The sequence below is a fragment of the Vigna unguiculata genome, chromosome 4 (assembly GCF_004118075.2).
Source record: "Vigna unguiculata cultivar IT97K-499-35 chromosome 4, ASM411807v1, whole genome shotgun sequence".
In the NCBI taxonomy this organism is placed as follows: domain Eukaryota; kingdom Viridiplantae; phylum Streptophyta; class Magnoliopsida; order Fabales; family Fabaceae; genus Vigna; species Vigna unguiculata.
In genome coordinates this window covers 41,083,553-41,108,920 of record NC_040282.1, presented here as the reverse complement: position 1 = coordinate 41,108,920, position 25,368 = coordinate 41,083,553, and the positions used below count along the sequence as shown (strand labels likewise).

The 25,368-nt window shown below is 27.2% G+C and overlaps 5 protein-coding genes across 5 annotated transcripts; 2 read left to right on the top strand and 3 right to left on the bottom strand.

The window, feature by feature from the left end:
* Positions 1-226: 226 nt before the first annotated feature.
* LOC114180925 (F-box/FBD/LRR-repeat protein At5g56420-like) lies at positions 227-1,536 on the bottom strand. Its single transcript, XM_028067219.1, has 3 exons — positions 856-1,536; positions 617-760; positions 227-523 (listed from the first exon to the last, which is right to left on the bottom strand). Exons 1-3 carry the CDS (start codon positions 1,534-1,536, stop codon positions 227-229), a joined length of 1,122 nt encoding a protein of 373 aa, XP_027923020.1.
* Positions 1,537-4,510: 2,974 nt separating this feature from the next.
* On the bottom strand, positions 4,511-5,776 carry LOC114180924 (putative FBD-associated F-box protein At3g50710). Its single transcript, XM_028067218.1, is given in 4 exon segments — positions 4,511-4,812; positions 4,873-5,011; positions 5,092-5,260; positions 5,262-5,776. Coding segments are annotated over 4 exon segments (1,125 nt in total).
* Positions 5,777-12,208: 6,432 nt separating this feature from the next.
* On the top strand, positions 12,209-13,707 carry LOC114180923 (F-box protein At4g09920-like). Its single transcript, XM_028067217.1, has 4 exons — positions 12,209-12,229; positions 12,385-13,098; positions 13,192-13,341; positions 13,435-13,707. Exons 1-4 carry the CDS (start codon positions 12,209-12,211, stop codon positions 13,705-13,707), a joined length of 1,158 nt encoding a protein of 385 aa, XP_027923018.1.
* Positions 13,708-15,774: 2,067 nt separating this feature from the next.
* LOC114180922 (F-box/LRR-repeat protein At4g14103-like) lies at positions 15,775-17,640 on the bottom strand. The gene is made up of 3 exons (XM_028067216.1): positions 16,924-17,640; positions 16,133-16,300; positions 15,775-16,047 (listed from the first exon to the last, which is right to left on the bottom strand). The coding sequence occupies exons 1-3, from the start codon at positions 17,638-17,640 to the stop codon at positions 15,775-15,777; spliced, it is 1,158 nt and encodes a 385-aa protein (XP_027923017.1).
* A 6,027-nt stretch (positions 17,641-23,667) lies between these two features.
* On the top strand, positions 23,668-24,992 carry LOC114180921 (F-box/FBD/LRR-repeat protein At3g26920-like). The gene is made up of 3 exons (XM_028067214.1): positions 23,668-24,375; positions 24,465-24,614; positions 24,708-24,992. The coding sequence occupies exons 1-3, from the start codon at positions 23,668-23,670 to the stop codon at positions 24,990-24,992; spliced, it is 1,143 nt and encodes a 380-aa protein (XP_027923015.1).
* The last annotated feature ends 376 nt before the right edge of the window (positions 24,993-25,368 follow it).

Sequence of the window (25,368 nt, the reverse complement as noted above, 5' to 3'; positions counted from 1 at the left end):
TTTTTTTAGTATTAGTTTATTAAATTAAAAGATCATTGCATATGTGAAGTTTTGATTACAATAACAACACAGAATTTTGAAACTTCAAAGTGTAACCAATTCTGGACAAACCCGATAATGTGTGGTACACTTTCATTTCGTGAAGAAAAGCAGATTAATTTGACAAACATGTCCACATTCTTGCAGTTACTAACAAAAAAGGCAAAGAAAAAGAAACATTCCTTAACTATTCAAATGAAAGTGTACAAGTATTTGAGCTCTTCATGCAAGACGATAATTCTCTTGCCATATCAAGTTTTTCTCCATGAGTATTATTATCAGCATCATTGCCAGTGCAAATTGTCATTGTCCGGAGATATTTTGCATTCTCCATAATATATCTTGCGAATTGAAACTCGTCTATGGAGCCACTGTAATCTTTAAGAGAACAGGTTTTAAGGTGTAATAAAATGCATGCAGGAACAGGCTCTGGGTATGGCAAAACTACTTCTTCATGGCCCGCAAAATCCAAATTAAGACTGATCTGATAACAACAATCATAAAAATATATATATTAATACTAATGTTTGAAGAAAACATAACAGAATTCATACTTGAAAAGCATAAATCATTAAACCTTAAAAATGCAAATGACAAGAGTTTGGAGCTTGGGACAATGCTTGAGAACTTCCAAAACCACATGCCAATCCTTGCTAAGTTGCACCATCAATTCAAGTTGAACTAAATTCTGAAAGTCAAAAGCCAGATTTCTTTGATATATCTGCAAGAGATACAAAATAATATTAAAACTTCAGAAGTCCCATTTTTTTCCATTAGAAATGGAGAGTAACAACAAACAAGTGTAACAGGCATTACCCAGTCTATGAACAAAACTTCAACATCCTTAACAATCTCCAATGGAAGTAAATGTTCATGGATGCTGGCCCTAACCAACTTGGGCAATCTGTTAAACGTTCCTTTACTTTCACAAACCAAATTCTTGACTTCCATGTCCTCAAGATTAAGACACCCAGAGAGAAGATTTGAAAGATCTAGATCTTTTAATAAACGAAGATGATTCAAATGCAAGATCTTAAGCAAGGGCAAGTCAACAAAGCAAATATCTTCCACTGTTAGGTTGGTCAATTTGAGAACTACAAGAGTTTTGCAGCTAAAGACCACAGAGGGTAGGACACAACTCATATCGAGATCGAGGTGTCGAACCTTAGCACTTCCACTCACTGCAACCTTAATCCATGTTTCGATATTTAAAGGATGCATAAAATAACATCTGAGGCGAAATCTACGGAGGGGTTGGTCCATATCACGCCAAAGCAAAAAAGAGTATACTGAGTGAAGAAAATGAGAGTATGCCTCTTCGACTTTGTCAGAAGAAATATCTGTGTGATTGTAATCAAAATCGAAAGAGGGAACTGAACGCCATAGAATGTTCCAGCGTTTGGAGAGAACACTGGTTGCAACAACTTCTTTGGTTGGAACAAAAGATAGAATGTGAGAAACTATTGAGTCTGGCAAATTACTGATCCTATCAGCCATGCTTTAGAATAGGAAGATGTGAATATAGCTGTTTCAGTTTCTTATAGGAATCAACTCACTAACTAACATATCAAATCCTTTGAGAAGAATTTGTTTCGTATTGGAATTGATGTTCATGGCTTAAAGAACCTAAGCGTTTGGAAAGTGAAAGGATGAATCTAGGGTTGTATTTCCCAGACTCTGAACTGAAACGACTTATGCAATGCTACTGCTTATTAATTGTACATAACTAATGATATTATTTATTAGTATAGTACCTGGTCTCAAATTGAAAAAATATTTGAGTTATATTTTAGACGTCGTTGAGGAAACAAAACAATTAATTTTTTTTTTTAAAACAGTAAAAGTAATGTAAATATTAAATCATTTAATACTATCTCTTATTATTGGAGTTATGTTGTTATATATAATCTTTAATAATATGTTAAGTATTTGGTATGTTTTGGCAAAATTAATTTATAATTTTCATATTAGTTGCATAAAATTAAGTGCGTAGTTGGTAATTATCTTTTCTTTTTTAAAAATTAGTTATATTGTATGTTAAATATCGTATTGTATTGTATTATGCTAAATTAGTTTTATTTCAAGATTGAAATGAGGAATTTATTTAAATAAGAAATTCTCCAAAAAAAAAATTAAATATAAGGAAAAGTTTAAACAAATCTATCATATAAAGATAAAGTTTCAAGAAGCATGGAGAAAAATTAAACTATATATGGTAATCAAGGTCATATTAAACAAGATTGTTCTTTTTTTTTAACTACGAAAGACAAGTTTGGAGAGAAGACGTAAGCAAACAAATATCATCAAAAGATAAAATCATGTAATACTACATGGGAAAGCAACACTTCCACCTCTTCAAGTAGTTCAATTAAAAATAAAGAAAAATAAATCGATCTTTGCTTGATATCTAATACTGAGTAATGAGTAAAAGTTATTTTTAAATTGTTAATAAATATTTGTGTTAAATAGTTTAGTAAAGTTTGTATTTGTTTAATAGAAGCTAACTTTATTTATTTTTAATATTCATATACATTTAAGTCGACATATATTGAGCGGATATTAACCATAAAAAATGTTAGCATCAATTTAGTGATAATAATCTTATTTAATTTGAATATTTTATTTTATTAAGTTATCGTTACCCTATAGTGAACGTTAAATATAAAATAAAATTAAAATAAATAAAGATAATATTGATTTAATTAGCGGACACTAATCTTATATATTTTTAAATTTTATTTATTTAAGTTAGCTTTCGTTAAATGGATGCTAAATATTAAGAAAAAAAAACTAAAATAAACAACAAGGTAATTTGCTAATAGGTAAGATCCCTGGGCCTAGGTAATTATTACCTACAAATTTTTATCGTAAGTAATTCATAGTCAATTCACAATTTGTTTACAGATTTTATCTATTATCTACGGATCTCGGTTGAACCTTATTACATTTTTTTTTCTAATAACATTAGTGCGGGATTAGTGGAGTAATCTCATTTATTTTATATATATATATATATATATATATATATATATATATATATATATATATATATATATATATATATATATATTTATAATTTGTGGGTTATAGGTTAAACTAAAGCCTATATATCTAGTTGTATGAGTATGAATTTCGAATTTTTCGATGAATCGAAGTCTATACTCATGATATAGGCTTTGCTTCTTTTGAAGCCTATACTCATAAGTATATGCTTCAGTTATCCTTGAACTGTTATCTAGAGTTACATAGATATTTTTAAAGATGTCAATGCGTCATTATAGGCTTTAGAACAGAAGCCTCATCTAATGTTGTCAAGACAGAAAGCATTCCACCATTGTCTTTGGTGTATTGAGTAGAGGCTCGGAAGGAGATTATTAAGATTCTGTTAGGTGTTCCAAACTCACATAGTAACATAATCCTCCAAAGGCAGTTGTTAAAGTTTGATCAAATGATTGTGTTCGGTTGAATGAATTAGCTGTACATGAATTGCTTGATTTAAATATTTGAATTTAGTTCTTCAGCTTTCATTTTTTCAAATATACTAGCTTACCCTTTGTTTTGTGATTTTTTTTTCTTTTTTTCCACTATAGTCATGCATTAAACAAGAGAAGGGATACTACACATGAGAAACCTAGAAGTGGTGAGGAATAGAGTAGCTGTGAGCAACTATAGTTGTGTTGCTTGTTTTATTACATGTTATTCCTCTATTTTTATTTTAAAAGCTTTTACTTTTGAAATATTTTATATTAATACTATTTGATGAATAATGTAATATATTTATATGGTCATACTTGTGTAGAAGAAAGGATGAAATACTCTGAATTAGTAAAAAGATTTAGGTTTTATTTTATTTTTGACAAAAAATGTTAAGTTGAATTTTTAAAGTTTATTACTCATTTAGATCTCGTTTTTTCCCAAAAATAAGTTGAATTTTTAAAGTTTATTACTCATTTAGTCGTTTTTATTCCAATTTGAAGATCTTTATAGGGCAGATTAATAAATTTAAAGGCACTACTACAACAGAGAGTATTAATGAAGCCATTTCTCAATATTCGTGGCATGTAAATATGCTCTGTTTTCTTAATTTTTTCAATTATAAACACAATTACACAACATTTTATAAACAATAGCTTATTCATAAACATTATTTGTTGGCACGATAGATTAACAATATTATATGCTGATTAGAAATTGTGGTTAACATCATTAATCCATAAAATGTAAAAGATTACATTACCATAAACGTATTTTCTTAATAGCTAAATCCTGTCTTAGCGAGTGATATTTTCTCATTATAAATACCTCAATTGATACTTAATATTACTACACAAACAATTCTGAACAAAAGGAAAAAAGAGTTTAAACTATACTAATTTAAGGTGAAGAAAAATAGATTAATTTGAAGCATAACAACATTCTTACAACACTAAAGCAAACAAGAAGAAAGCAGCAGTTACTGCTCAAAACTTAACTATTCAAGTGTAAAACTATTCTCGAATGAATTTAAAGCATTTATCATATCATGTTTTTCCTCATGAGTAAGATTAAAATGAGGGCAAACTTTCATGCTCTGTAAATATTTTGCATTCTCCATAATATACTTTTGAAATTGAAGCTCATCTGCAGAACCATTGTAACCTTCAAGAAAGCAGGTTTTGAGGTGTAATGAAATGCATGCAGGAGCAGTTTCTGGGAATTGCCAAACTACTTCATGGCCTTTCCGGTCAAATAAATACAAAACCTGATAAAAACAATCATAAAAATATATTAATACTAATGTTTGAATAAACGACATCAACAAACATCATACTTTGAATCATCAAACCTTATTACAAATGCGAATGGCGAGAGTTTGAAGCTTTGGACAATGCTTGAGCACTTCCAAGACCCCAAACCAATCCATGCCAAGTCCCAAAGTCAATTTAAGTTGAACTAAATTCTGAAACTCAAAATCCAGGTTTTGGTGATCTATCTGCAAGAGATACAAATAGATATATTATCTTATTCTCTTAGAAAAGGAAAATAATAACAAAGAAATCTAACAGGCATTACCGAATCTATGAATAAAACTTCAACATCCTTAACAATTTCCAATGGAAGTAAATGTTCATGGATGCTTGCCCTAACCAACTTGGGTAATCTGTTAAACTTTCCTATAGTTTCACAGTCTACATGCTTAGCTTCCAAGTCCTCAAGATTAGGACACCCAGAGAGAAGCTGCGAGATCTAAATCTCCTGAAAAACTAACAGAAAACAAGTGCAAGATCTTAAGCAAGGGAAAATCAACAGAGGAAATATCTGCCACTCTTGTGGACACCAATTTGAGAACTACAAGAGTTTTGCAGCTTAACACCACAGATGGCAACACATGTGTGAAGTGCAGATTAATGTCCATATGTTGAACTCTACCACTCATTGCAGCATTGACCGAAGTCAGGATATCTGTAGTATCATAAAACTTAGAGAAACAATTGAAACGAAATCTATGGATGGGTTGGTCTCTATTGCGAGAAAGCAAAAAAGAGTTCACCGACTCAAGAAAACGAGTATAGTCATCGAAGTCTTTGTCACGATCAAAGAGGTCTCCAACATAGTCGAAATGGAAAGAGGGAACTGAACGCCATAGATGGATCCAGCGCTTGGAGAGAACACTGGTTGCAACTACTTCTTTTGTTGGAAGAGAAGACAGAATGTCACAAAGGATATCATCTGGCAAACTGCTGATCCTATCAGCCATGGTTGAGAATATCTCAAGGGTACATAGCTGCTTCAGCTTCTTATAGAACAACTCACTGCCTAAGGTATCAAATCTTTTGATAAGAGTGCATTGGATTTGATGCGCATGCCATGAGAACCTTAGCGTTGGGAAGTGAAACGAAACACCTAGGGTTATATTTCCCATATTTTGAATTGAAACAACTTAAGTAATGGTATCACTTATCACCTATTAAACGCTGCCACTGATATTACTCAATGAAAATAAATGCTCCTTTCAGTTTCTTTTTTTACTGCACCAGTTCTTTGGTTCATGGTAATAATCATAGATGTATCATAATAATCATGTTTTAAAAATTAGAATACCAAAAGTGTACACAGCTGTTTCAGTTTTCTTATAGGAACAACTCACTGCTCAACGTATCAAATCATTTGAGAAGGCTTTAATTTCGCATTGGAATTGATGTGGATGCCATTTAGAACCTAAGCTTTCGAAGGGAAAGGAATAACCGACGGTTGTATTTCCCATATTCTGCATTGAAACAACTTGCGTGATTAAATACTTATCAATAATAACTAGTCTGAATACTTTCTTTTTTTTAGTATTAGTTTATTAAATTAAAAGATCATTGCATATGTGAAGTTTTGATTACAATAACAACACAGAATTTTGAAACTTCAAAGTGTAACCAATTCTGGACAAACCCGATAATGTGTGGCACACTTTCATTTCGTGAAGAAAAGCAGATTAATTTGACAAACATGTCCTCTTGCAGTTACTAACAAAAAAGGCAAAGAAAAAGAAACATTCCTTAACTATTCAAATGAAAGTGTACAAATACTTCATGCATGAGGATAACTCTCTTGCCAAATCAAGTTTTTCTCCAAGAGTATTATTATCAGCATCACTGCCAGTGCAGATTTTCATTGTCCGCAGATATTTTGCATTCTTTAAAGGACAAATAAAGAAACATTTTCTTCTACGGCCTTAGAATATCAGAGGTGTACATAACTGCTTCAGTTTCTTATAGGAACAACTCACTATCTAACATATCAAATGCTTTGAGAAGAGTTTATTTTGCGTTGAAATTGATGTCATGCCATGAGAACCTAATCGTTGGGAAGTGAAAGGAAAAATCTAGGGTTGTATTTTCCATATCCTGAATTTAAACGACTATACTGTATTTTTTTAATATTAGCTTATTACTTTAAAAAATACATGAGTTATATTTTAGACGTTGAGGAAACAAACAGTGAATGTTTTAAAGAACGGTACAAGTAGTGTAAATATTAAACCATTGAATAAGTTACTATCTCTTAATCAATTTAATACATTACTAATTATATATAATCTTCTAATTGTTGGTGTCTCAAATACGAGGTATAATTGTAAAGTTGACAGTAACATTGATGTACTTGGTATATTTTCAGTAAAATTTGTTTATAATTTCGATATTAGTTGTACAAAATTAAGTGCGTAGTTGTTAACTATCTTTTATGTTTCAAAAATTAGTTATATTGTATATTAAACATTGTATTGTATTGTATTATGATTATGATAAATAAGTCTAATTTAATGATTGAAATATGGAATTTACTTACATGACTGTACAAAAACTAGTACTTTCAATAGTAATTTATGAATATCATTAGTGCTCCTACATATATAATCTTATAATTGTTGGTGTGTGCAATATAAGGTATAATAGTATTAAAATTGACAATAAAATTGTTTTGTAATTTTTTTTGTAAAATTATTTTGTAATACTATTTGAATATTAGTTCTGTAATACTGTTAAGATATTATAATTGAATTCTGCAGTTTGGGGTTTAACATTAAGCCAATAACATTTTAAGAAGAATTTCTCAAATTTTAAGTTAAAAAGTTATTAATATATTTGAATAATTTATTTATTTCAATTATCTATTTTACCATTAATGAAAATTCATTTTTGTATATGTCATTATATGCAAACGATTTATTTTTTTAATATATATACTTCTTTTGTAATTTTACTTTTTAACAAATCATATGTTTTAAATTAAAATAATTATCATACTAATTATCATTATCTAATAACAAATCATATGTCTCTATACAGTATTTTACATATTTTTAAAATAAAACAATTTAAAATAAAAAATATTTTAAAAATAAAAAAATTTAAATTGTAATTTTAAATACTATTTGATATAATAAATTATGTGAGGGCGCAAAAGAAAAATGGTAATTTTAGAGTGGAAAGTGGATTATACAATTAGAAATCCATAAATATATGTTGAGTAATTGATAGGTTAGTTCTCATTAAAATAAATAACAATTCATTTTGTTATGATTTGTCGAGGAATATAGAAAAATGAAAAAAAATAAAAATATAATAAAAGAAAATTATTCAAATTAAATTGTTAAAAAATTATTTTTCTTTAAAAATTTGGATATGTGTCACACATAAATAGCACAACGTTCTTGCATTTTAGAAAGCCACGTATCACAAAAATTAAAAGTAATAAAATTTTCTACTTTTAGTTAAATTTTTGTATGCTGCTTTTTGTGTTAGATAAAAAATTTTCGTACTTTGTATGATTTCATTTGTATATTATATAGATAGATGTGACATCTTTAGGTTTAATCTACTTTAGGATTTCTTTTCAATTTGACTTTAAATTTCGTAATTTTATTTAATTAGGTTATTTTTGTTAACTCTGTCATATTAGTTAACGTAACAGTGTCCAACATGAACTGATATTGTGATATGATGTACTGTTGAATGATGTGGCCGTTATTTCAGTATAACGTCCTTTTTAATTTTAAACATATAAGTTAAGGGTTAAAAATTGGTCAAAATTGGATTTAGAGTTTCATTGAAGATACCATAAAGTATAAAAAATTACGATAATATATATTTATAAGAACAAATTTACATACAATATAAAGATAATATAACATTTTCATATAAAATAAAATATATTGATAATAAATTACAATAAACAAAGCATTAACATTTATATGAAAGTCAAAGGCAAATTATTATAGATATAATTACTAATTTGGTACCCAACTTTTTAGTTAAGTTTAATTTAGTACTTATACTTTTTGTTTGTTTAATTTAGTATCCCAATTATCTAAAAAAATTCAATTTGGTCATCTCCGTTAAGTTGACATTAACACCGTGTCTGTACAGGACACGTGTCAAGCCATGAAATTTTTATTTTTTTTATTTCTTTTTAATTTTTTTTTCAAAAAATTTAAAAACTGTCACGTGTCAGTTTATCATCGTGCCACGTGGCAGCTTACATTCATGACATGTGGCAGTGGTAATAGTTGTATTCAATTTAGTACCCCAATTTAAATTTTTGATTCAATTTAGTATCCTATTTTTTTAAAATGATTCAATCTCGTCCTTTCTAATTTGAGACCAAATTAGTAATTAAGTTTAATTATAACTTATATATACATGTTAAAATAATTGTTTTGAATTTATACATCAAATTGCTACACCTAAATATTCAAATTATTTTATTTTTTGCAAGTGTAAAAAATTTCATGTGTAAAAAATTATAAATGTTAAAATATAAAAAAATAAAATAATTAAAGTATTTAGGTGAAATGATTTGTTGTATATATTAGAAAAAGTTATCGTAACATGTATAAATAAGTTATAGTTAAGCTTATTTACTAATTTGGTCTCAAATTGGAGAGGACGAAATTGGATCATTTTAAAAAAATTGGGTACTAAATTAAACCAAAAATTTAGACTGAGATACTACATTGAAAACAACTATTACCACTGCTATGTGTCATGATTGTAAGCTGCCACGTGGCATGATGATAAACTGACACATGGCAGTTTTTAAAATTTTTGAAAAAAAAAAATAATAAATAATAAAATAATAAAAATTTCATAGCTTAACACGTGTCTTGTACGGACACGATGTTAACTCTAACTTAACGGAGATGACCAAATTGAATCTCTTTAAATAATTGGGGTACTAAATTGAACAAACCAAAAGTTTTGGTACCAAATTGAACTTAACCAAAAAATTAGGGTACCAAATCGGTAATTATACCATTATTATAATATAAATAACTGAATGAATTAAAATAAAAATAATCGATAATATAATTCTTAACAATATACAAATATTATAAATATAATCATTTCATTTTCTTTAAATTAAAATTAAAAAATTACACCTCACAAAACCGAAATTTACTATTTTGAACAAATCCATTCTTTAAATTAATGACCATAAACTTTTCATTGGTCAAATTTTCAAGGCTTAAATATAGTCCATATTTTTGTTGTTTTTATTCAATTTGGTCCCTATTTTCGTTTTGTGTTTAATTAGGTTCCCATTTTCTTCAAATTGTGGTCAATTTGATCCTTTACACTAATGGTGCTTAAATAGTTAACGTTTTTTAACAGTACATGTCACGTCACGTGTCAGCTCCTGGTTTTTTTAATTTTTTTAATTTTTTTTTAAATTTTTTAAGTTTTTTTTTTATTTTTTTTTTAAATTAAAATTTTTTAATTTTAAAAAAATTTCACATGTCAAGTCACAATTGTGCCACGTGTCAATGGTAGTGCCACATGTCAGTTTGTGGTAGTATTATTTTTTTTGTTCAATTTAGTCCATATATTTGTTATTTTTGTTCAATTCTGCTAGCCATTGATACTCAAATAAAGGAAAATGGTTAGATGTGAGAATAGCATGAGGTCTTGTCATGAGAATGACTTCATCTTTCTTATGACATAAAGAACTAACCCTAAAGAACTAACCCTGTGTGTGGTAGCTCGGGGAGAGCACCTCAAGAGAGTAAGTTGTATCACCACAGGTGCAAGACTTCACTAATCTGACTCTAGAGTACGTATCCACAGTGGCGGATCTTGATTAAGATTTTTGGGGGAGCCAAAATATTATACCTAGAATTTATATATTTAATATTTTTGTCACTCATTCACTTAAAATTAATACATAATTTAATATAGTTATAACTATAACAGAAAATACACATATCTAAATGATTGTCATTCATTTTTTCATATTTTTTAACTTGTCAAATAATTGAATCATAACTAAATTTTTCAGCTATTTTTTTTTTCAATGTAAATAATCATATTATATGTAAAATATTCATTTTCCATTTTACTAATGTGCACATATCAATTCAAAAGTCATCACAAACTTTCACTTATACGATGAGCAACCTTATTGTCTTGTCCTCATCTTCCATTCTTTTTTATCAATTTTAAAAAATGAATTTATTCTTTTATTTTTTTATCAATATACCTATCTATAAAACAAGTTTAGGACCAATTTCTTTTATTATAATATAATAAAAAATTGAGAGACATAATTACTAAAAAAAAGTATGATGATCGAGTTATAATTAAAAATCCTTTATAAAAAATCACATAATACATTACTGCATATACAAAAGGGTACTAAGATAAAAAAAAATGGCTAAATATTAAACAATTATTGCACTACCAAGTGAGACAAGATAAATAATAAGTTTCTGTTTAACCTCTTTTTATTCAATAATAGAAGAAAGAAGAAATCAGGTAAGGATGAGAGATGAGTACAATACGTAAAAGAACTCAAAAAACAATGTGAAGAGAAAATAAAAATGATCTTAACAATTTTATTTTATTATATTCAATTTTATATTGTACTATTTATTAACATTAAATGTTGTACTTTATAAAAGAAATAAAAAATACCTAATTTAATTTTCATTAATTTTCGATACACTATTATTTAATTTAAAGAAATAATTATAATTTAAAAAATTTTGAAAATATATATAATTTAAAAATTCTAAGAATATATAATTTAAAAAAGTAGGAGAGAGTTCGTGGCCCCGCCTGCCCCATTGTGGCTCCGCCGCTATGTATGCGGATAAATTGAGTCTAGTTGGATTGAGTTAAATATGTTCTATGGAGTTTGTGCGAATAAATGAAAAGTTTTGTATATGCAAAAAGGAAATAGTATTTTATTATAACTGAAATATTTTATGTAGTTAGCTTAGTCTCTTTGTTTTTCTGTCTATTTGTTGTTGTCTTCCTCATTTGCTATGGTTACTATTATGAAAATTATCAACTACGCACTTAATTTTATACAACTAATATGACAATTATAAATTTATTTTGCCAAAAACATACCAAATACTTCACAGAATATATATATATATATATATATATATATATATATATATATATATATATAACAACGTAACTCCAATAATAAGATATAGTATTAAATGATTTGATATTTACATTACTTTTACTGTTTTTAAAAAAAATTAAAAGTTTTGTTTCCTCAACGATGTCTAAAATATAACTCAAATATTTTTTTCAATTTAATAAGAATATTTACACTACTTTTTTCAATTTGAGACCAGGTACTACTCATAAATAATATCATTACATGAGATGTTTCAATTCAGAATATGGGAATTACAAGAGTTCGGGTTTTCCTGCTGGGAAATACAACCCTAGGTGTTTCGTTTCACTTCCCAAGGCTTAGGTTCTCATGGCATGCGCATCAAATCCAATGCAAAAGTAAATTATTATCAAAGGATTTGATACCTTAGTCAGTGAGTTGTTGTATAAGAAACTGAAGCAGCTATGTAACCTTGAGCTATTCTCAACCATGGCTGATAGGATCAGCAGTTTGCCGGACTCAATCCTGTGTGACATTCTATCTTCTCTTCCAACAAAAGAAGTAGTTGCAACCAGTGTTCTCTCCAAGCGCTGGATCCATCTATGGCGTTCAGTTCCCTCTTTCTATTTCGACTACAATCCCATATACTCCTGTGATTATGACAAATACAAAGAGGCATACACTCATTTTCTTCAATCGGTGGACTCTTTTCTGCTTTCGCGTGATAGAGAGCAACCCCTCCATAGATTTCGCCTCACATTTCACTGTATCCTTGAACACACCCTATCTATCAAGACATGGATTACGGCTGCAGTGAGTGGAAGAGTTCAACACCTCGACATCTATTGTCATCGGGGCATTGTCATGCCAACTGTGTTTAGCTGCAAAACTCTTGTAGTTCTCAAGTTGAATTTGATAACAGTGGAAGATTTTTCCTTTGCTGATTTGCCCTTGCTTAAAGTCTTGTACTTGAACTCTGTTAGTTTACCAAGATATCTGGATCTTTCACAGATTCTCTCTGGGTGTCCTAATCTTGAGGACTTGGAAGTCATGGGTTTGGCTTGTGAAACTAAAGGAAAGTTTAACCGTTTGACAAAGTTGGTTAGAGCCAGCATCCATGAAATCTTACTTCCACTGGAAATTTTCAAGGATGTTGAAGTTTTGTTCTTCGATTGGGTAATGCATGTGAGATTTGTTTCTTATTACTCTCCATTTCGAAGGAAAAACAAGGATTTGTTATGTTTTGATATCATTTTGTATGTCTTGCAGATGTATCAACGGAACGTGGACCTGGATTTTGACTTTCAAAATTTAGTTCAACTTGAATTGGTTTTGCAGGCGAGCGAAGATTGGCTTTGGGTCTTGAAAGTGCTCGAACATTGTCCCAAACTTCAAAGTCTTGTCATTTGCGTTTTTAAGGTTTAATGATTTAAGCTTTTCAAGTATGAATTTCCTTATTATCTTTTCTTCAAACATAAGTATTAATATGGTTTTTATTTTTTTTGTTTTCAGATCTTTCTTCCAATATTTTTAGCAGGCTATGAACAATATGCCTGGCCATATCCACAAACTGTTCCTGCGTGCATTTCATCACACCTTAAAACCTGTTGTCTTAAAAAGTACAGTGGTTCTATAGATGAGTTTCAATTTGCAAGATATATTTTGGAGAATGCGAAATATCTACGTACCATGAAAATATGCAGTATTGGGGAAAAAAATGATATGATAAGAGAGTTATCCTCATGCATGAAGAGCTCAGATACTTGTGCACTTTATTTTGAATAGTTCAGGATTGTTTCTTTTTGTTTGTACTTTTGTTGGTAACTGCAAGTATATGGACATGTTTGTCAATTAGTCTACTTTTCTTCACCTAATGAAAGTTTGTCGCAATATATCGGTTTTTTTTTGTCTTGTTAATGAAAACTTATTGTCATTTTTGGAATTCAAAGTTCATATTCGTAATGTAAGTGCGATTAGAAGAAGCCTGCCTCCAGATGACATAGCGATTCCTAGCGTTGAGCCATCGATCTCCGGAAGTCATGTTCGTTGGGGAAACCAATCGAAGAAACAGTACATGGTTCTAATCAATGAATATACTCTGGATCCGAGAAACTTCCAGGAGAGGCAATATTTTTTTTTATTTGGGTTCTTTTGATATTACTAATTATATGTATTCTTCTTTTATAATTGTTGGTGTGTGCAATATTATTTTATTAACAAAAATAAATATATTAAATAAGGATAATTGTAGTATATTTGTTAGACCTAGGTTATGATGGGGAATTTGAACAAAATACAAAAGCCAGATAATAGAGGATAGGGATATTAATGGTGCAAGCAAGGTAGGGCTAATAACTTCCCATACTTTATCTGTAAGATAAATATTTGCCCCGTACTTATATATGTACGTTGTACAGGTATTAGTTATATGGGTATCCGCAATTTTTTTTCAATATTCATGAGTATTCGCGGATATTTACAAAAGTAAATATAATATTTAATAACATATTTTAACTGTAAATTCAAATAAAACTACAAATGTATAAGATTCATAAATTTTATTATTGGTTGGTTCAATTTAGTTTTCCAATTGTTTAAAAGAGTTCAATTTAGTATTCTTCATTTGGTTGGAGTTAAACACCGTATCCATACAGAACACATGTGAAGCTGTGAAATTTTTAAATTTTTTTAATTTTTTAATGTTGAACTCGTGTAAATAATGAATAGTAGAATTGAGGATGTAATTTTTTTTTTGTAATAAATAATTAAATAAAGAATAATTTTAAATAAAATAAATATTTGAAATATTGTTATCATATGAATAAAAATAATTAATAAAAAATTTTAGAATTTTTAAAAATTTAAAATATATTTTAAACATTTTTTGACAATTTTTAATTGTTAAAGTATGATAAATTTTGTGACGATTTTTAATTATCAAACTATCATATATATCAATGTACAAAGTAAAAGATTATTGGTTACTAAAATAGTCATTATTATAAATAAAAAATTATAATTGGTGTCTAAATTGGTTTCTAAATTTAGCTACCAAGATTTTAGATATAAAGGAAATTGGTCATTAAACATTAGCTACTAAGTTTTCTTTTACCAAAGAAATTGGTTTTTAAATTAGTTTCTAATTAAGTAGTGACAAATGTAGGACCAATTATAAATTTTTAATCATAGTAATGACCATTTTAGTAATTAATAATTTTTAAATTGGTATATAAATTTATCACAATAATAACTAACAACTTTTGATCATTAAAATTGGTTATTAATGAAACATTTTCTTTTAATGAATAAGAATGAATTTTATAGCAATTTTTAGCCACTACTATTTTTTTTTTGACAACAATATTGACGTTTAAAATATTTTGATCGTAAATTATTTTTGACATATGTAATTTTAACGATTATTTTAATAGTCAAAAATTTAATTTGTGATGTTTTCACCCCTAAAATGTGTATTTTAACCTTCACAACTATCATATTTTTTTTAGTGATAGTTTATATATTAAGAAAACCATTTTTTAAAAACAGAATAAAAAATAAAAAAGATATAAAAATAATTAAACAACAACGGGAAAGAATAACATAATAGAGATATGTATATATATATATTAAAAGGTGTTATTCTAAAGATTTTGTTTGTTTAAAATTTATTTATATATCCCAAAAATTGTGTATTTTGAATATTTTGCTCATCGTAAAAAGAAGTTTGAATTCCATAAACATTACAAAATTTTGAAACTTCAGAGTGCTCCTAAACAATTCTGGACAATAAAAATGATGAAGGGTCCTTTGATTAGGTGAAGAAAGCACAAAAAAAGAAACAATTCTCCTTAACTATTTAATTGAGAGTGTACAGGTATTTGAGCTCTTCATGCATGAGGATAATTCTTTTATCATATAAAGTATTTTGTCATCAGTTAAATTAGTCTCAGGGCAGATTTGAATTTTCATGGTGCGTAAATATTTTGCATTCTGCAGAATATATCTTACAAACTGAATCTCATCGATAGACCCCTCGTAAATTCCAAAATCACAGGTTTTAAGGTACATTGAAATGCACTGTGGGATCGGTTGTAGGCCTGGCAAAACTGCTCCATCATCATTTTTCTGATAACAACAATCATAGAATAATCATAGAGTTATATTAATGGTAATATTTGAAGAAAATAATATAAAAACAAAACTCATATACCTGAAAATGCTCAAATCGGTAAGACTTAAAAAGGACGAGCACAAGATTTTGAAGCTTGGGACAATGCCTTAGCACTTCCAATACCTCAAGCCATTCTTTCCTATACACAAAATTTATTTCTAATTGAACTAAATTCTCCAAATCAAAACCGAGTTTCAGTGGACAAAGCTGCAAGAGATCGAAAATAATGTCAAAACATCATAAATCTTTTTTTTTCTTTAAAATAGAAAATAGAAAGTAGGCTTAAATAGTCATTTGATCTTAATTTTGGTCAAATTTTTTCAATTTGGTCATACTTTTAAAATTGTTTTCAATTTGATCTTACATTTTCTTAATTTCATTCAATTAGACAATCCTAAACCACAAAATTAAACAAACCCTACCTCCGCGATGACAAAATCTTCATATAATGAAAAGCAATCTTTGATGGTGGGTCACACAAAACCTCTAAAATCTCCAATTCAAAGAAATTCTCAAATTCTAATCAATCCCTGAACCTAATTCGACAAATTATAAACCTTAAAACTCTCTAATTAAAATTAGAAGGCCAGCATAGTAAAATAACAATCACATCATTAATTAGAGTGCTCCATGTCACTATTGGTCACTGTTGCTTTAACTATTTAGACAGAGTTAAGAAAAAGAATCCAATGAAATAAAATTAATGAAATATAAGACCAAATTGAAAACAATTTTAAAATGAGGACTAAACTGAAAAAACTTACCAAAACTAGAATCAAATGACTATTTAAGTCTAGAAAGTAATAACAAGCAAAGATCAGGGACATTACCGGATATATGATCAAATCTTCAACATTTTGAACAATTTCCAATGGAAACAAATGTCCAAGAGTCCTGACTCTGACCAATTTGGGCAATCGGTTGAACTTTACTTTAGAAGGATCAAAATTTATATTCTTGACTTCCAAGTCCTCAACATTAGGACTCCCAGAAAGAAGCAGCGAAAGACCTACATCTTCCGAAAACAACACAGTATTCAAATGCAAGATTTTAAGCAAGGGCAAATCGACGCAGGAAATATCTTTCACTGTTACATAGCCCAATTTGAGAACCACAAGAGTTTTGCATCTGAACACCATCGAAGGCATGACAATCTTCTGATCCAGATTGAGATCGAGGTGTTGAACCCTATTTCTTCCAGTCACTGCATACTCGATCCATTCCTCAATCCATGTCGAGATCGAGGTCTTGATGCCTACAGTGTTCATAAGAAAGGTAGAGCCACATCTGAGGCGAAATTTATGGAGGGATCGATTTGAATCACGCGAAAGCAGAAAAGAGAACACTGAGTGAAAAAAGTGATAGCAGTCCTCTCTGTGGTTTTTGTCATAATCCATACGGTAGGAGAAATCGAAGGAGGGAACCGAACGAAAAAGAAGGTTCCAGCGTTTGGAGAGAACGGTGGTTGCAACAACTTGTTTTGTGGGAAGAAAAGATAAAATGTATAAAAGGATATCATCTGGAATACTACTGATCATGTCAGCCATGGTTTACGATACCAGGATTGAAGACACTTGCTTCAGCTTTTTATAGAAATAATTCACTGCTCAAAATATTATAAAATATCTTCGATATAATATATCTATAGTTGATATATAATAAGATAATAGCTACTTATTATATTATTAGATTTTAAGAATGTTAAATTTTGTGATATGATAGTTAGTTATATGATAATTGTGAAAATAATACTTGACTATATTAGTCATCAAATTTGTTTAACACATTTGTTTGTCTATCTTTTAGGAACTTTATAATTACAATATTCAAGGGGAGAGGAATTGAATCTTACGTAAATTTTTGGGTTAAATATAGTTTTGATCCTTCAACTTTCAGTTAATTTTGTAATTAGTTCATTTTTTAAATTTTATACTAATCTAGTCCTTTCTCTTTAGAAATGCGTAGATTTAATTTTTCTTATTAGATTTTGTTAAGTTTATTTGACAATTTATGATAATATTTGAGTTAACATTGAAACGAAATTGTGTCAAACGGTGCAAATAATTCAAATACTATCATACGCTTGAAACGTGAGATAAACTTAACACAATTTGGTTAAAAAGATTAAATTCACACATTTTTAGAAATGAAGGACTAAATTGGTTAAAATTTTTGAAGAATAACTAATTCTAAATTTCACTAAAACATGAAAGACTAAAAACATATTTAACCCTAAATTTTTTATACAAAATTCAGATAATTCTCATTTTATATTATTTAAGTATTATACATTTTTTTAAATTCATGCTAATTTGAGCATCGTAGAGATATATGATAAAATCTGATAAAGGCAATATAAAATTATTTCAGAAGAAGGCTTTACATACCGCGAGAATATAGACGTTAGAAATTGAATGGGAAAACCGAGGGTTGTATTTTAGAACAACTTATCTATACCAATATATAAAGGGATTCCCCTTTTTGTGTCCACATCTCAAAATACTGATTTTACCATTTAAATATAATAATTTATTAAATTTTTAAAAATTGACCGCTATTTTTACAGGCTTTTTCTAAAATCCGCTATTTCTCATTCTTCTCCTTTTTCTTTATTTATCAATGATTATTCTGTCATCTGTTCTAATATATTTCATTTTATTTTCAATAAATATAATTTTAGTTTATATATTAACTTAATAACATTACAACACCTACTGATATAATATCATACATATTTAAATAATAATATACTTTTACTTTTATGTTTTTTTAATATTAATTTATTAAATTAAAAAAAGATTGAGTTATATTTTAGATCCAGTTAGGAAACAACACAATGATTTATTTTTGTCTTCTAAAAGTAGTTATTAGATTAATTTAATATGTTACTATCTCTTATTATTTTTCGTTGGGGCTGTTTTTCTTATTACTAGTTATATGTAATCTTCTATAATTGTTGTCAATAAATATTTTCCTTAACGATAACATTTAAGTACTTGCAATAAATTTATGATTTCAAAATCAGTTGTATAATTGTGGTAAAATAAATTTATGATTTCAAAATCAGTTGTATAAAATTAAGTGCGTTGGTAATTATCTTTTATTTTTAAAAAACTTACTTATATTGTATATACAATATTGTATTGTATTCTGATAAATCAGATTATTTAATGATTGAAATAGGTAATTTATTTACATGAGTGAGTGTACAAAGACTAGTACTTCATAATAATTAAAAATATTAAATCAAATAAAAAGTAATTGATTTAAAAAATATAAAATATATTAAAAAATAAAAAAATATGTTTTCATTTTAATAAAGAATGTTGTAATTTTAAATATATAAAAATAAAATAAAATAATATCCGTAATTTAAAATAGAGATATTTATTTCATTGAAAAGAACTTAGTAATATATATATATATATATATATATATATATATATATATATAATTGATATATTTATCTATTATATATATATATATATATATATTATTTTTATGTAATTATAATTTATTATATTTTTATAATAATATTAATAATGGATAATAGAAATATAAAAATAATAATAATAAGGTTTTTTTTTACTAAATGTAAAGTATCATTATATTATATACCTCAAAATATTATAAAATATTTTTAATATTAGATTTTATTATATTTTTAAGATATTTTGATATAATAATTAATTTTTTAATATATGTAAAATATTACAATATAATAATTAATTAAATGGTACTTTTTAAAAATAATACTCTACTTTAGTTAAAGATAGTAGAGTTTTATTTTTATAGGATAACAAATTTATTTAATATATTTGTTTATTTATAGTTTATGAACCTTATAACTATAATATACTATTATATGGTAGAGATTGAATTCTGACATAATACAAATATATTAAATAAATTTGTTTATAAATATAATATACTATTATAAGGGAAAGATTGAATTTTGACATAATACAAAATTTGTACAAATTTCAATCAACATTATTAATGTATTATACATATTTTTTAAATTCTTATTAATTAAACATAAAAGAAATATCATTACAAAAATACTTATAAATAGTGACCAACGACTAATAATAATTAGTAACTATATTAGTTATTAGTAATAATTAGTCTCGATACTTTTATTTTTATGTTTTTTTAAATTTAATTTATTAAATTAAAAAAAAGGGTTATAAATTAGAACAAGTTGAGAAAACAAAACAGTTTTTTTCTTTTCTGAAAGTAGTGGAAATATTAGATTAATTTAATATGTTATTACCTCTTATTATTTTTTATTGGCACTATTTTGTTGTATGTTAACATTAAGTAGTTATTAGTAATATATATATATTCTTTAATTATTTTAATTGGGAAAGTTATACAATTATATTTGATAAGAATAATTATATTAGATGACAATTTTTTTAATTAAAATTATAAAAGTAATTACAAAATATGTACTTTCTTCTAATGAATAATAAAATTTATAAATATATCTACTATAAATATATCTACTATAAAATTTATAAGAAGGTTAAAGAAAATTTACATTTTTATCCATGCTTATTTTATTAACAAATGTTCCATAATTTTGTTTCATTTTTGACATTATTAATTTTTTTTGTCTATTATTTTATAATTATGAATTATTTGATCATTTAATAAATTATTAAATAATAACTTATATTTAAAGTATTAATTTTTTTACATACTTTTTTTTTACTTCTAATTTTATTCTTTTATATGAGATGTTTATCTTCTTTTACTTATACTTTCCGAAAGTGTGCGAGTGTTTGAGGAACAAAGGCTTAGAAACTCGAGTCCAGATTCTTTTTTAGTTTTTTTTCTTTTGTTCTCTTCTGGACATTAAAAACACACCGGATATTAAATATCTTCTTAATATATTTTAGAATGTTAAAATCAATAATAGTATATTATAAAAATACAATAGAGAAATAGTGCAAAAAAGAATAACAGAGAATCCAAATTCCACTCTAACCACCTGCCATGGAGTCAAGTGCTATTAGTTATGTGTTTTGTTCCTGTAATAATAGTCTAAAAAATGTAAAATACTGAAAAAGGCGAAAAAATTACATTTTTGTAGTGAAAGCAAATATACAGATGAAACTTGGCAACTTACATTCCATTTATAAGAGTTAAATTCCTTTGGAATAGGATATATTTCAAGATCAAAGGTGAATGATATGAACCACACACAAGTGTTATCCAACCTTTTGGAATTTTGATTGCCGCAGAATAATTGCTAATAAAACATAATTTTTTATAGTGATAGTTTCTTGATACAATTTTACTTAAATGTATTACAAATTACCACAACATTATTTACTAATAATAAGTTGAAGTATATACTCTTATAAAACTTACCACAGTTGTTATGCATAGAAAAAGGGCTAGAAAATTAGGCATAGATAAAGCCTGCTTGGGGTAGTTATTTTAATATAGGATACAACTTGTTTAGTGAAGTTTTTTTAACGCATGATACGATCTGTTCATTATAGTTTTTGTAATGCAAGATGCATTCGGTTTTATGTAGATTTTGTACCGCATAATATGATCTGTTCAATGTAGTTTTTGTAATTTTTGAAGTAATTTTTGTATCATAGAATACAACTTGTTTAGTGTATTTTTTGTAACATAATATACAATCTGCTTACTCAATGTAAATGATGTAAATTTACGCATGATATAACTCGTTCGATCGATATAATTTTTGTAACACAAGATATAATTTGCTCCTAACCTAACTGGAATTATTTTGTAATTTTCAAATTCCTTCTCATTTGATTTACAAAGTCTTAGAATTTCTTGTCACCTGTGAGTATCCAGATTTCTTCTCATCTACATATTAGTCATAGAATTTCTTTTCACTAGCATTTTATAAGTGAGTCTTTTTATTTTTCTCAATTATATTTTACAAGTGAGTCTTCATGTTTCTTCTTAACCCTTCTAACAAAATATCTTATTCATTTTTGGACTCTTCGTACATTTGAAGACTTGCTTTACGTTTGAAAGATATTCTTAGGAGATTGATTACTCCTTTTTTAGAAGTAGACCCGGTCAGTAAAGAGATGAAGTTGCAATAATATATTACGTTTATTTATTTGAGTACTACCACGCTCTCTATTTTTTTTTTTTAATTTGTTGAATTATAAAATTATTTGTACCAATATCTCATTTGTTATTAAAAACTTAATTATATTAAATCTATATACATATAATAATATATTTATGTTCCCATAATATATTATATTTAAATATCGTTGAAGTATTATTTTATAATATTATATTATTTCTTAAAAAAAATGTTTAAGATTTTCTTAACTAAAATATTATTCACCAAATCTTATTTCTTAAAAAAATTAAAATAAAATAAATATTTTAAAATATATCTACCAAACCTTTTTATTTTTTACCTAAAATTAATCATATTTATATATTATCCTAATTATTAAAATTTCTAGTACATCACATAATTTAATCAAACATTTTTTAAACTTTTTTTAAAAGCTATTCAGTTATCCGAACACAATAAAATGTTGAGAGTTATCCATCTTTACTTATATTTTATTTGATAATATGATAATTTGGTTTGATGTTTTTATATTATCAAAGTGAAAGATAAAAAAAAAAGATAAAAACACTAATTTTTTGGGTTTTAAATTTTTTTATTATTTGTTAAATCAATTTCTTTTTATTTTATTTAATATTTTAAATTATTCAAACAAATAGTGTTGACTACACTAAATAATGATGTTCATAACTTACTATGAAATACCAATCTTTATACACTCATGTAAATAAGTTAACTATTTCAATGATTAAGTGAAACTAATTTATCAGCATGCAACATGAGGAAGTGTTATGTGTCAAAAAGTTATTGTTTGTGCTTCTTAATTTGTTAGAATTATAGATTATAAATTTCTAATTTGTTACATTTATAGATTTTAAAATCATTAATTTATTTTACCACGAAGTACTTGAATTTCAATGTTAACTTACAAGTATACCTCATACTGCACACAACAAATAGAAGATTATATATAATAATTAGTAATAACAAAACAGCTCCAATAAAATATAAGAAGAGATAATAACATATTAAATTGATTTAATGCGGAATATGGGAAATACAATATAGAGATTCTCCAACGTTGAAGTAAATCCATCAGAATTCAAACAATATGTATGATATACAAGTGAGGAGTAATGTAGTTAAAAATAAATAAATATATTGACCATAATTTGTTAAACTATGATAATCAAATATTATGTTTTAAAAGATATTATATAATCAATTATTATAGTATAATACTTTATATATACTAAATAATTAATTATCATATATATTAAAAGTATAACAATATTATTATATCGTAATTAAGGTATTAACCTATCAATATTTTAGAGATATTATCAAAAGATTTTAGATATATTTGATAATATCTCGGGTAGTAAGCGGTGAGTTGTTCCTATAATAAGAAACTGAAGCAGGTGTTAGGGTTTTGATTTTCTATACAAAACTGAATAAAGTGTGTACACTTTTCATATTCTAAACCATGGCGGATCTGATCAGCAGTATTCCAGATGAAATCCTTTTACACATTTTATCTTCTCTTCCAACCAAAGAAGTTGTTGCAACCAGTGTTCTCTCAAAGCGCTGGAACCCTCTTTGGCGTTCAGTTCCCTCTTTCGATTTCTCTATTGGTAATGAAAACCGCAGAGAGGCCTACGATCACTTTCACTCAGTGTCCTCTTTTCTGCGTTCGCGTGATAGAGATCAACCCTTCCTCAGATTTCGCCTCAGTTATTTTTTCAACTGTTTTGATCCTACCATTCGTTATAGTTATAGAGCCATTCATGATACTGAAAGCATCATCAAGACACAGATTGAGGATGCAGTGAGTGGAAGTGCAAGAGTTCAACACCTCGACCTCTGTTTGGATCTTTACATTGTCATGCCCTCTGTGGTGTTTACCTTCAAAACTCTTGTATTTCTGAAATTGGCCAATATAACAGTGGAAAATATACCCTTTGTTGATTTTCCCATGGTTAAAATCTTGCATTTGAATCGTGTGCACTTCTCAGAAGGTATAGATATTTCACAGCTTCTCTCTGGGTGCCCTAATCTTGAGGACTTGGAAGTCAAAAGTATACTTATCAATGCTGAATTAAAGTTCAGCAGATTGTCCACCTTGGGCAACATGGCTGCAAAATTTTTGCCATTCGAAATTGTGAAGAATGTTAAAGTTTTGTCCACAGATGTGGTAATGCACGTGAGATTTGTTTGTTATTACTTTCTATTCTTAAGGAAAAAAAGGCATTTCTGATTATATTGTTTTTGTATCTCTTGCAGTTCCGTTCGCATGATTGGATTTATGACTTTCAGAATCTAGTTCAACTTAAATTGGATTTCCTGTATATTCAGAATAATTGGGTTGAGTTCTTGGAAACGCTGAGGCATTGTCCCATGCTTCAAACTCTTGCAATTGGTTATATTGGGAAGGTTTGATGATTTAAGCTTGGAAGTATATGAATTTTCTTGTTATCTTTTCTTCAAACATTATTATTAATATAGTTTTATGATTGTTGTTAACAGATCGGTTTTGGTTCATCTGCGCAAGGCCATGAAGAAGCAGTGTTGCCAGACCCACAATCTGTTCCTGCATGCATCTCATCACACCTTAAAACCTGTAGTATTGGATGTTACAGGGGTTCGATGGATGAGTTTCTATTTGCAAGATACATCATGCAGAATGCAAAATATTTAAGGACCATGAAAATCAAAATTTTGTCTTACAATGGGGAGAAACCAGATATGATAAGAGATTTATCCTCATGCAAGAAGAGTTCAGACACTTGTAAACTATCATTTGATAATTAGTATTCAATAGTTAAGGTTTCTTTTTGTTTGTTTTTTCATTAGTATATATAGTAGATGTTGACATGTTTTTCAAACTATGAAAGTTTGTGACATATTATCCCTCTTGTCCATAATTATTTGTTTATGAACACTCTGAGGTTTAATCTTTGTAATTTGCCCTAAGAATACCTGGGGTGTGGCTAAAGAGTTCGAGAGACCTAAAACAAATTTGAAAAATGAGGTCTTTTATTTAAAATTTATTTCTTCTTCTCAATTCTCAATTTTTTCACAAACATGTAGAGTTTATTTCAGATTAATCATTAATACAAATAATTAAAAATATTATTGCTTTTCTCACCTCAATAGTAATTTTTTTTTCTCTAAACTTGAATTATCT

Bases quoted from the DNA above. Each gene is read 5' to 3' on its own strand.
- LOC114180922 (XM_028067216.1), bottom strand. From the start codon at position 17,640: ATGGCTGACATGATCAGTAGTATTCCAGATGATATCCTTTTATACATT. The intron at 16,301-16,923 runs GTAATGTCCCTG...GATCTCTTGCAG, and splicing joins AAGATTTGATCATATATCCG to CTTTGTCCACTGAAACTCGG. The intron at 16,048-16,132 runs GTATATGAGTTT...TGTTGTTATCAG, and splicing joins ACCGATTTGAGCATTTTCAG to AAAAATGATGATGGAGCAGT.
- LOC114180923 (XM_028067217.1), top strand. From the start codon at position 12,209: ATGGGAATTACAAGAGTTCGG. The intron at 13,099-13,191 runs GTAATGCATGTG...TATGTCTTGCAG, and splicing joins AAGTTTTGTTCTTCGATTGG to ATGTATCAACGGAACGTGGA. The intron at 13,342-13,434 runs GTTTAATGATTT...TTTTGTTTTCAG, and splicing joins TTGTCATTTGCGTTTTTAAG to ATCTTTCTTCCAATATTTTT.
- LOC114180925 (XM_028067219.1), bottom strand. From the start codon at position 1,536: ATGGCTGATAGGATCAGTAATTTGCCAGACTCAATAGTTTCTCACATT. The intron at 761-855 runs GTAATGCCTGTT...TATCTCTTGCAG, and splicing joins AAGTTTTGTTCATAGACTGG to ATATATCAAAGAAATCTGGC. The intron at 524-616 runs GTTTAATGATTT...TGTTGTTATCAG, and splicing joins TTGTCATTTGCATTTTTAAG to ATCAGTCTTAATTTGGATTT.
- LOC114180921 (XM_028067214.1), top strand. From the start codon at position 23,668: ATGGCGGATCTGATCAGCAGTATTCCAGATGAAATCCTTTTACACATT. The intron at 24,376-24,464 runs GTAATGCACGTG...TATCTCTTGCAG, and splicing joins AAGTTTTGTCCACAGATGTG to TTCCGTTCGCATGATTGGAT. The intron at 24,615-24,707 runs GTTTGATGATTT...TGTTGTTAACAG, and splicing joins CAATTGGTTATATTGGGAAG to ATCGGTTTTGGTTCATCTGC.